At 41.2% G+C, this 12,743-nt stretch overlaps 1 protein-coding gene across 1 annotated transcript in view; it reads left to right on the top strand.

Annotated features, from left to right (window-relative positions):
* The first annotated feature begins 521 nt into the window (after positions 1-521).
* The window catches only part of LOC145416343 (uncharacterized), an 81,846-nt gene continuing 69,624 nt past the window's right edge, over positions 522-12,743 (top strand). The window contains exons 1-2 of the mRNA XM_080285342.1: positions 522-794; positions 6,806-6,882. Coding sequence (XP_080141468.1) covers positions 717-794; positions 6,806-6,882 — 155 coding nt within the window. The 5' untranslated portion in view covers positions 522-716. The remainder of the gene's footprint in view (positions 795-6,805; positions 6,883-12,743) is intronic.

The raw sequence follows: 12,743 nt of genomic DNA, 5'->3' as shown, positions 1-12,743 counted from the left end.
GACACCCGCGCATGCGCACTCCACACACAGTCACGCCGTACTTCATTAATACCGAGAATTCATGTATACAACACTCATAAAACCAACAATACACATGTAAAGTCACATTATAACGCATCACGCGGGTCACACAATATAACAGGCTAAAAGAGGATTGTTTTCTCCAGATTTTTTGAGGGTTCATGAAACTCAGATGAGTCAGTGATTATGCAGAAGTAATTTTCAAATATGACTTTAAGTTCACTGAATCAGTATATAATTCTCTTGCTATTGAGCAAAAGAGAAATAACCTACGAAGCATACTGAAAAGTCGAGCGACACTAATGGCTTTCCCGATAAAGAGATGTACAGTAATATATCACTTACTAAATTCAAAAGTTTTATTCAAATTTGTAAAATGAAAGTGATGAAATACTGAAGAAATTAGACGAAAATTTTCTCTAAATTTGATATTACAATTTTCCAGCGCATGTTGGTCGTCAGTTTTATGAAGTTGTTTACGATTATGGCGACTAGTCCCCGCCAAGTGTGCTCTCTGTAGACCAACCAATTTCTAGCGTTTTAAGTGTGGTTTTATCAGCCTGAGACTTGTGTGATGATCTGAACGAGATATCACACTAAAACAGACACTCGTGGTGAAGGACAAATTCAATTAAGAGGGAAAAAAATAAGGAGAAGGAGTTGGCGCCAGTACCCGTGGGATCCCAACCACCACCATGCCTAAGACTGACATATTTAAGCCAGGCGACGCAGTATTTGCTAAGGTGAAAGGCTACCCACACTGGCCGGCAAGGGTGAGTATTTGGCTTGATCAGTTGGACATTATTTTACTTCCTGAACCAAAACTATTTCAAGTGAATTTTTATTTTTTGAGCAACAAACCCAGGTGTATTTGTATTATTGTTAGGATTAAAGTCACTAGTTTTTCCTGTTTTACATACTGTATTGGATTTAATTGTGTTGAGCATATTTTAAGAGTAATATTTGCCTGGAATCATGCATGAAAGTTATTTTTGAGCACTTTGAGAGTGCATTTCCTGTACCATTAAGCTAACTCCTACATGGTTGACTAAGATCCCTGTGACATCATTGGGTAAAATTGCAGTTTCAGACAGTCAGGGTTATTCTTGTTTTTATTTTTCATTTATCAAATTGTTCAAACCTAGCACTTAGCCTAACCTGAACTACCTTACCTAGCCTAAGTGGGAGCTAACCCAACGTAACTACGGCCCCTTAACTAGCTAATAGCTGCATTTTTGTGAGACCATTTTCGACCAATCAAGACTGGTCATAGTTTCTAGACCAACTTGGTGCACATGAGAATAGATTTTAGACCAGTTCCATCCCTAATGTGCTGCTGTTGGCTGGAGGATGGAGTGGACAGAGTCATGGCAGAATCAGCTGAATTATATAAACCGAAAGATGCTGGTAATAAATCAACATAGCTATAAATATCATCGTTATTAGTGTACGCATTAGCTGTTTCTGTATACAGTAATCTCTCCAATATCCGACGTAATACAGTCCAAGGCATGTCCGGGAAGTGGGATCGTCTGGATACTGGGACCCTGCCTCCTGGAGTGGTACTTGTGGACCCTAACCCAGCCTAACTTAGAAAACCACCTACATAATTCCCTACTGGACATGCATAGCACCTTTTTAAGACCCTATTCACACAAATTAGGGACAGAGAGCGTGAAGTAAATGAAAAGGAACAAGATAATAAGGGATTAATGAGTAGCTTTGGAAAATATTTAGTAATATTCAGGGTACTTATGAGATGTCCGTGGCCTTTATGAAGATTAACCCGCTTTGGTAGTGGTGAAAATGCTCTTGAAGCATATACAGTAATCCAGTGTTGTGCTGCACTTAATCCTTTGCATTGTGAGTTATAATTGCTTAACACTGCACATTCTGCTCTTACTTGCACCTTGCCAGTTTCAGCTGCCAGTTTGCACTCAGCATATCATCCTTTGCACTCTGAATTCTAATTTCTTAACATTTCACAACACTGTAAATTCCCATGTGGTCTAGTAGCGAGATATTGCAGTTTTTTTTTTTTTTTTTTTTTTTTTTTTTTATTTGTCCGACTCTGGGCATAGGCTTAACAGCCTGCTATCAAGGCCCAGCAGTCCTCCTACATATCATACACCTCTACATGTCACCACTTCGGCGCTAACACCCACCATCCATATTGAATACATGCTAGGGCTGTCTCATACAGGACTGGTGTATTGGTATTAGCGGGGGTATTTTTACGACATGTCGGTGGGTCTTCTGGTAGATCAGTAAAGCCTGATTTAATGAAATTCAAATCCTTAAACTGTTCCCTGCCCCAGCCGGGATTCGAACCTGGGTCCGGTGGGACTGCAGGCCACCTCTCTACCGATTAAGCCACCGCCTCCCCTGTTTATTCTACCGATTAAGCCACCGCCTTCACTGTTTATTCACAAAACGAGCACGTGCAGCATCCATTGCGATGAGTGTCTAGTCAGGATGGTAGTTAGGTGGTAACTGGGGAGGCCTGGGAGAGGAGGAAGAAAGGGGTCGTGCGTAAACACAGCTGTTCGGCGCCACGCTCCAAGTTTAAAGTATGGTTGAAAAATGTCTTTTTTGGGGGGGACGGCCAAAGGCCCAGGCCCAAAATGTCTGGACACTGGGGATTCCGGTTATTGGGCGTCTGGATATTAAAGAGATTACTGTAACAAAGGAAAATATGCCAGTGTGTCACTGTTAGAATCATGATAATGAATTTTCATTACACCATGAAGTGAAATAACTGCAGCTTACCGATTCAGTCAAATGAGAACTAACTACCAGAGGCAAAGGATGCAGTACTCATCCTTAAGGAGTTATTACTGGGAAATACTGTACTGTAGTTGTAAGTGCCTTAATTACCTTATAATAATCCATTGAGACTCTTGAAATTGGAATTTTTCTCCAGACATTATCACAACTTCCGCCATAATTTCTTTCAGCCACAATAATTTTCAGCCATGATCTCTTATCTGTCACCCACAATCCCATCCATTCATATGCAGATGACTCAACACTTCACGGATCATTCACAGAGTTTAATACCGGGTATTTCTAACTCTCAACTCAGTGCAGCCATCTCCCTAAATCAAGAATTATCTAAGATCACTGAATGGGAACAAAATAACCTTTTCTCATTTAATGCTAGTAAAACCAAATATACCGTATACAGTTTACTAATAGACAGGTATTGCCAGGTTTGTATATTACCATCAATGCTACTAACATTCCCATCTCCAAAAGTATTGAAATTCTCGGTGTTTCACTTAACAGTGCCCTCAGCTGGACCTCTCATGTCAGATCACTTGCTATAGCCTCCTCAAAGAAACTTGGATTATTGTACAGAGTCCGTAACTTCTTCACTGAGGAGCAGTTGGCTATAATTTATAAAAGTCATGTGTGGTGAGGATATGGAGAATGTGAGTGCATTCAAGTACTTGGGTAGTGTGATGAGTAAGGATGGAACTTTGGGGGATGAAGTACGTGAAAGGGTACAGCAGGGAAGGAAGGTTGTTGGCACACTGAAAGCAGTGATGAGAAATAGGGAGGTGAGTATGGAAGTTAAGAAGTCACTGCATGATGGTATTGTGATCCCTACCCTGACGTATGGAAGCGAGGCGTGGACCTTGCAAGAGGGGAACAAGTCAAGAGTGAGAGCAGTGGAAATGAGTTACGTGAGAGGAGCATGTGGAGTGACATGGAGGGACAGGTTGACGAATGAAGAAGTGAAGGAACGTTGTGGGGTAGATGTGGATGTGGTTGAAAAGATTAGGAGAAATACACTGAGGTGGTTTGGACATGTGGAGAGGATGGAGAATGAAAGACTGACTAAGAGGGTGTATGTAGGTGAGGTGGAGGGAGGGAGAGGGAGGGGTAGACCGAGGATGAGGTGGAGGGATGGAGTTGAGAGGTATATGAGGGAGGGGGGGGTGAGTTGGGGGGAGGGGAGTCAAATGGTAGGTGACAGAGTGACTTGGAGGCGTTTTGTCTGCGGCCACCCTTTGCGGGATTAGGGCGTCGGGCTATAGATAGATAGATAGATAGATAGATGTGTGCTCTCAGCTGGAATATTGCTCACCCTTGTGAAGTGGATGTGGGGAGGTTGCACTAAAACAACTGGGCACAATTCGGAACAAAGCTGTTGGAATTATTAATAACCTTGCTAATACAGATAAACTACCCAACCTCCCCCACAAGTAAGAAGGAATGTTGCCTTCCTTGCATTTTTTTTTTATGTATAGTTACTTTTATTGCAAATGCTCAGATGAAGTTATGTCTGTTGTGCCACCACACCATGCCTTCCCTCATGCTACACGGGCATCTGATAGTGCTCATGACTGGAATGTCACACAGCCATATTGCAAGAACTTCTGCCTATCAGACTTCTTTTATTCCCCAAACTGCTTCTGTCTGGAACTCGCTTTCCTGGAGTTTATCCCCCTAAACTTCAACTGTTACGGATTTTTTATGAATGGAGGACACCTGTAATCTGACAGAACAGTCTCTGAAATGTGGACAGTGTTTAAGAGACCTAACAGCCTCTGACATGTGGACAGTGTTTAAGACTGATTTAAGATAATCAAACTATCATGCCTGTGAAGACACGCCATGAAGGAAATAGGAAGGCCTGTGGTGGAGCAGACGGATATACATAGCCAGAAGGAACAACATCAGATGGTGAAATCAGTATTAGGAAACCAAGTACCAACAAGACTACCAAAGGTACAAACAGGCAATGAACAGAACTAGAAGGGAAATATGACAGGCTAAAAGAAGATATGAAGGGAAAACAGCTTAGAGAGTAAGCACTGATCCTAAGGCATTTTATAGGTAACTATTTAGGGAGCAGGATGACTGTATGGGAAGGTAAAAATGGTGACTTGGTACCAGATGATGAACTGATGGCACATATTCTCAGTAAGTACCATACTGTTCCACTGTTTTTCTATCTATCCATTGCCAGACGCCATAATCCCGTAAGGGGTGGCCATTTGACTTTGAGTTATTTGTTTTACGGGGAGGGGCACTAACCCTCCACCAACCCACTTGTTGACACGTAGGGAGTCCACTGCTTTTACAGAGGAATTCATGGTTAATGTCATAAACCAAAGGCAGAGATTTTCTGGAATTAAACTATTAGAGGAAGTTGATGCATCAACCAGGGCAGTGCTTAAGAAACTGCAAGACCTAAAACTGGAAAAATCACCAGGTGATGATGGCATCTACCCTATGATACTGAAACATATGAAAGGAACCAAAGGTTAGAACCTCATAAGTAATAAGACACAATTTAAATTCCATTGTAATCTTTACTGCCAGCTAATGCAACTTGGTTAAAAATTAGGTAGTTGGGGTTCTTGGGGGGAGGCCAAGGATACCAGTAAGCATTGCTGCTCTGTCCAGCACAGACTGAACCTGTCATCAGAACAAAGAGGTTGACAGCAAAAAAGACAAAAAATGCAAACCAACATAAGACTTATTATTGACTAAACATTGTATGCAAGAATTCTATACAGGTAGATGAAAAGTTGGTATGTACACATTTATATATCTGAATGCCTTGGCTGTTCATACTTGTGTAAGCCCTTTTTCACTTGTTGATGGCAGTTAAGAGCGATACTGAGATCTATGTAGCGCCAGTGCGGTAATACAGTTGTACCACTGTCAAGTATAGTGGCTGAGCCAAGTTTTTTATTGGCCATATACAGTCCTCATATGGTTGCTTGCTGTGTGACAGATCACTATAATGATGAACAAAGAGTTAGACCCATTTTTGGAAAAACGATAATGAAATGCACGTAGATTTGCTAGAATGATGCTGCCCAGTCAGCTGATTGAGGCAGAGTGACTGCCCATTGTTTACATTTGGTGTGATTGCCTCTCATTCTGTTGTAATGAGTAAAAGGCCATTGAAACACCATTACTAATGCCAGATAACTGTGCAAGTGCGTAACAAATGGCACTGCCTGCAATTTTAAGTGAAGTGATAACTTTTTATGTGTGAAATACTGAAATTTATGACTTGGAAGTCATGCCTGGCAAGGATGCTACCCCTAGTGGGAAGCATGGTGCTACTGAGTGGTGCTTAGGGCAAGCCTGAAAGGGTAGCTAGGATTTTTAGATTTTAGGTTGTATGGTCATAGGTCCTCCTCTCTATCCCCACTGAACCCATGTTATATCGACCACATTACACAATAATTTGTTAAGCAGTGGGTTTTCACTTGACAGAACCCCATCATAATATATCAAGTCATGACTGTATATGCATGTTGAGAGGATGCAGGATGGCAGTTGGGTGTGGAAGGTGAGAATTGTGAACACTGGGGGTAAGGCTGCAAGAGACAGACCAAAAAAATCTGGGATATAGTCATAGAGTGTGACCTCAGGGATAAGGGGCTCGATAGGGAAGCTGCCAGAGATCGAACAGCATGGAGAGCAGCCATTAGGTGACGAAGGCCAGCACGTGCAAGCATGATGGAGTCTTGTAATTGTATCAGATGAATAAATGCCCTTACCATTGCCAACTCCTGCCTAGGGCCTTGGGTTTGAATGTGATGTTTTCCATCTAGACAAGCTGTCATCCAAGAATAATTACTCCAGCCTGGGAATAGATTGTAGCCGTGTGGAAGAGTTATGAATCCTTACTCTAGGACCGTCATCTCAGATCAGATTTTACTTGTAAATTTTGGCCCCAGACATTCCTATGGTAGTACCTCTCAGGAACAGTAGTAATCACCCCTCCTGCCTAATACTGATTGTTTGTTTTCAGGTTGAACAGCATGAACCAGATCCTTCTGGCAAGCCCTTGAAGAAATATCCTGTATTATTTTATGGAACCTACGAAACGTAAGTTTTTTTAGCTGTTCATCTGTCATCTTTATCATGTTTTGCCCAGTCAGGAGCTTAGAAGCCTGGAGCTAGGCCACACTATCAATATATTGGAGGTAAGGGTGATTAGTCACTCAGTGGCATTATGTGGACTGAAAGCCCTAACCATTCTGTTGAAGCTCCTTGACTCATTAGGCCGCCACGCATCCATTTGTAAGTTATATGGTTACCACTAATACTAATAATAATATTGCAGCTTTATGATTATTTCTTACCTTGTACACGTGGCTTCATATGAAAGTACATGAACCTGAAAGTGGTTGTTTGGGTTGGGAAGGTGAATTGGCAGTGCAGCAGTGTTCTCAGAGCCGACTGTGGAGGGTAGGATAGTGGTAGGAGGTGTGAGTACCATTGTTGTTTTTGTATTTGCTCTTGTTTCATATTACCATAAATCTTGTTCACCCAGACATAGTGAACAACAGTACTGTTATTCTCGCCTCCTACCCTTACCCTCTCCTCCACAATGCTGCGTGAACGATGCATTGCCTGTTAGCCCTCCCAGCTAAATGCATCACTCTCGGACCATGATACCTTCCTACAGAGTCTGGTGCACATAAAGTGTACAGTGTTTTGAAATGCAATATTTGGTGCATCGATAGGGCATCCTTTTATTCTTGAGGCTGCTGTTCCTCCTGCCAAGCCCCCCTAACCCTGAGATCCCTTCTCAAGGCCTCATAAATACTTGTAGCTTCATAAGTATTATCAAGTGTTGTTCTCTCAGTAGTATGATAATAGCAGTATATCAACCCTGGTCTGTCTAGCCAAGCAGACCCATCAACTACAGGAAAATGATCACCCCTGTGGAGCTGTTCCGTGCAATAAACTGGTGTTCCCTTGTGGCAAACAATGCCTCACCACAGCAAGGTGTGGGGAAGAGTGCGGAAGTTAGGTTCCTAGATGGAGGCTGCATTTGTGTGTCTCCATGCAGTTAACAAGGAGCACCATAGTGGGCTCCACATCATCCCATTATTTGGTTATATGGTTACCGCCCAGTGTTGCAAATGGTGTCCTGGGTCACAGGAAACCATCAAACTTGTCACTCAGTGTAGTGTCACAGCACTGAGTGAGTGGATGTTTGGTGCCTTCACCTACCCCACACTCAATAACTCTCAGATATAAAGTAAGCTCTAATTTGTCCAGAATTTACTTAGTCTGGTAGGTGGTGGTGACCATCATCCACTCACTTGATGCAGTGCTGCCCACTTCTGCATTCACTTTTACCATTCTGTTTCTGTGTCTACCCTCCTCTTTCTAGTTCTCCCATTCCATCCTGTCATTTTTTATTACCTTTTCCACCTTAGATGGCTATGCACTGAGTGACAAGCCTAATGGTTTTCTGCACCCTAGGAAACCATTTTTAGTGCTGGGTGGTACCCATATAACCTACTCACAGGGTGAAATGGAGCCTACTATGGTACCCCTTGTAACTGAGCGGAGAGATGCAAATGTGGCATCCATCCATGAACCAAACTTCTAGACTTGTCTTCGTGCCCTGCCATAACAGAGCGCTGTCAACCACAAGAGAAGATTAGCTCACTACATGGAACAGCCCTACAGGGGCAGTTGCCTGCCCATGGTTGATGGGTATGCTCAGCCAGATAAACAGGTTGATCAACAAAAGCAACAACTTAGTCTGGAGCTCACACTGATATTACATATGACTTATTCATTTGATTATTTTTGTTGCAGCAGTTACTGTATTAGTAAGTAATACCTTGTAACAATAATAAAGCCTCACAATTTATAACCCCTGCTTGTTAGATACACTAACCCTGACAGATAGCTTTCTTAGTAAGGAACCAAAAATATAACTTAAAAGTTTATTATATATCAGGAATTAAGTATTAGGACCAATTTTATAATTATAAAGCCCTCTGCTCATTGTTGAAAAAGTATTGAGTAGATTTTGATACTTTTACCGCAAGAGCATAAAGTAACTGTGGCTTGCCGACACTATGTCCTGTAGTCCAGGCAGTGTGTGCGATAACCACAGACAATATAAGATGGTTATGTCCCTACTTCTGGTGGTGTATTTCTTTCCTTCTTGCTTCCTGACAAGTTTATTCTGTTTAGGGGAAACTTCAAATAGGTTGAGTTAGATATTACTTTAGTGCAGTAGTAGTTGTAGCCACTACCGTAGTTTATATGAATGTGAACCCAGTGGGATCTCTCTCCTGCAGTCCACCTTCCTCCTTCTGGGTGATTGGGAGGAAGTTGAGGGACATGTGTGTAACCAGTTAGTGGAGCTGTCTGGTTATGTCATTGTGACCACATGAAGATGCCCTTGTCCTGCATCATTGTGTTAATAAACCCCTTCAGTATGACAGGCATGACCCCAGTCATATAAAATTGTCTGGTTACAGCATTCCATATTCCTACCTTGCATGCACAGAATCAGTAATATGTAATCTCAACATGGTGAATCCTTTTTTTTTTTTTTCCTACCAGGTGATATTACTTGCTTTAAGTAGAACTCCTTAATAAAAAAAAATAAGGTACAGTATTAGACACTATATTTAACCCCTCCAGCTGAAAGTCATCCCAAAGCTGAATAAAATCATCTGAGATAACAAGAATATTCTAGTTAAGGAATTATTTGGGTCTGTTTGCATATATTTTTTGTAATTTACACTCAACCCTCAGCTATCATGGGTTCCACTATAGCGTATCTCACTATCACACCCATATAAAAAACTACCCAAATACCTTTATCACGCACTACGTGCCTGCTATCGCGCACCAGAAATGTTCGAAAATTTCAAAAAGGCCGGGCTTCGGTGCTCCGCCCAGCCAACAAAAGCTTCACTCCGTGATTGGTCGTGTGATGTCAGTGCCGCCGAGCCTGATTGGCCGCCTGACCAAGTCTCCTGCCCGCCAAACATTTAAGTGTGCACTCTCAGACCGTGATCAGTGACAGCGAGAACAATAACCTTTTTTATGATATGACCATGGCCAGTGTACCCCCTGCCTGTCCCCCTATCATCACCCAACATAATGCTGCGGCACCTGGCAGGGAAATAAAGAAAAGGAAGAACCTAAGTTATGCAGATAAACTGGAAATGTGAAACTTATAGACAATGGTGAGACCAAGTGAAGTGTGGGGAAGAAATATAACATCAGTGAATCAGCTGTGAGGGGTATTTATAAGAATCATGATCGCATAAAACATGCTCATTTTTGGACTACTATATGTTAATATGTGGTACAAAAATGTATCTTAGGGGTAAATATTGTGGTCATGGAACCAGTTAGAATTATTACCATAAGTTCTTCAATTCGGCTATCACGGTTTCAGCTATAGCGCAGCCACAGCGGGACCAATTGGGAGTGATAGCCGAGGGTTGAGTGTACATACTGTATGTGAAATACTGAGGCTTACTGTGAAATTGCACTGATTGGAAGTTGAAGTTTAGGGCAACTTCAGTTTTCTGTGTCTGTACTGATTTGCATTACAGGATGCCATTGTTGTTTCTGTGGCCCCAGGCTCCTCTGTAGTAGACTGCAAACTGAAGTTGCCTTTTTGTATAGTCTACCATCATTCTTTTGGAGGATAGGGAAGATTTGAGGGACATTCATATAACCAGGCAGGGGAGCAGGCCAGTTATTTTGTATGAGTTCCTTCTCCAGCACCATAACCTTGTTCCAGTAAAGTATTGTAATAGGTAGTCTTCTTTATAAGTCAGAGATGTGATCCAACTGTCACAGCATTTTCCATACAGCTGGTACTGTATGTAGGTGGAATCTGGCTACTTAGCTTTATAAGTACAGTTGGCTGCCTTTTTGCATTCAGCAGGTGTTGGAGTGTTTAGAAAGATGTGGCACTCCTGTGTTTGTTCACAACGCAGGTGATTTATGACTCTGGCGAATGAAGCAGTCCCACATATATACGACCATGTAATTAAAATTCATAATTTAAGTATATTTCAAATCATCAGCTGTGATGAAATATATCTTCATGTGAGTTATTATGCATAGATTTATGCTATAGTAATTAAAACCTCACAACCATAGGTGCGTTATGGAAACTGATGAAGCAGTCAAATCACTCTTACAATATCTAATGTCTGTAGTAGTGGGCCAAAACAAAATTTTTATGGTAATATTGTAATGGCTACACTAGTTACATATATTTAGTTCCAGGTGCATCATCGGATCTCCACATCATGACAGTACTGACATAAAACTGATATTGTTACCAGGCTACAATAATAAGAGTATTGTAGGTTAAGATAAGGTCAATCTGATGTTCATGAAGAAATTGTTACTGTAAATTCATTAAACCTTTCTTTAAAATCATACTCAGTAATGAAGGAGTATGTCTGCATTTGAGACCAGATCCACAGATTTCCCTGAGTGCTGTCACTGTGCAGTATTGATCCTAATACAGTAAAAGTCCTGTAATCTGAACAACAGGAGACCAAGGGTCTCTCAGACTATTGTTTTTTTCGGACTGTTAGGAGGGACCTTTGAAAAAATATGTGCATGATCAATAAATAAACTCTTACAATGATATGGGTTATTGCTTTACTTATCGGAAATGCATGGAAGTATAGATGAATAGTTGCAGGCAGTTACATCCAAGTCCATGAACAAGTCCAAGCCAGATAAATCCATACATGAAGCCCTGAAAAATTTGAAAAAAGCTCAGAAAAATCCAAAAAAATTTGCCTTGACAAACTCGGAGTATTGGGATATTCAGATTGTTAGTGGTCAGATTGGAGGACTTTTGCTGCATCATGTATTACATGGGTGATGTGGGTGCTCAGTCAGTTTCCAAAACAATTCAAATCACTGGGTTGAGACTTGCAGCTTAAATTAATGCATAATGCCTGACATCAGGTATATCTGTATTCAGAGGCATATCATCATGGCCATTGTTTGTCATAAGCATGATAAGGAGTCCCAAATACAAGGTGTTTGATTGGATACATCAGTTCATGCTTCGCATGCCCAAACAATAACCTACCAAAGATGTAAATAAGCCCACCAGTAAAATTGATCTGACTGTGAGAATACATGTATGTTAAAATTTTTGTAAAATAATACATTATTTATCTTATAATTGAAAGGACTTAAATCCAGTAGGATGGTGTCAATACATTGTCTTCATGCAATGTATGTGAACACATTCTCCTCCCATTTCCTTTTACAGTCAGTTTTGGGCAGCTGCCCCCCCCCCATCTTTGTACATCATTTCAGCTCTTTGCACATACCTTCTCTATGCAGCAGTTAATAGAGGGTTAATAGTAGAGTGTGTGTGTGTGTGTGTGTGTGTGCACTTGCATGCATGCATGTAAGAGAAAGAGAGAGAATCTATAAAACAAGAATATGGTCAGACATGCAGTAGTAGTAAGTAATTTACTCCTACTGGGCTTGGAGCCAGTCCACAATTGAGTTTATTCCAGTTCCTTTATGTTGAATTCCCAGCATATAAAATAACACATCATTCAAAGTTCTGCAGCCCTTGTCACACTCGGAACTGTGGCCATTTGTACCAATACTGTTTTAAGGGTCAATATTTTCCATTAATTATCTCTTATCATATGCAGAAATTAACTTTAGAAAAGCGTCTTACAATGAGGACTTACTATATTGAGCAATGATTATATTGAAAGAGTTATAGTAGTGAAAATTTTGTTCAGTAGACCCTCGTTTTCATTTATATCGGTGTATGCTCCACAGGTTGGCTTGGATGATGTAGAAAAATATAGATTCTTGGATGACTTAATACTTGTTGTAAGTGGTATGGGGGATGATGAGATTGCAGTTCTGGGAGGGTATGTAAATGGTCACATAGGTGAAGTAGCACAAGGATGTGA

This window comes from Coenobita brevimanus, chromosome 105 (genome assembly GCF_032717465.1).
Source record: "Coenobita brevimanus isolate Jiangsu-jjx chromosome 105, ASM3271746v2, whole genome shotgun sequence".
In the NCBI taxonomy this organism is placed as follows: Eukaryota; Metazoa; Arthropoda; class Malacostraca; order Decapoda; family Coenobitidae; genus Coenobita; species Coenobita brevimanus.
Note: the sequence above shows the minus strand (reverse complement) of the source record. Positions and strands in the feature narration are given on the sequence as shown.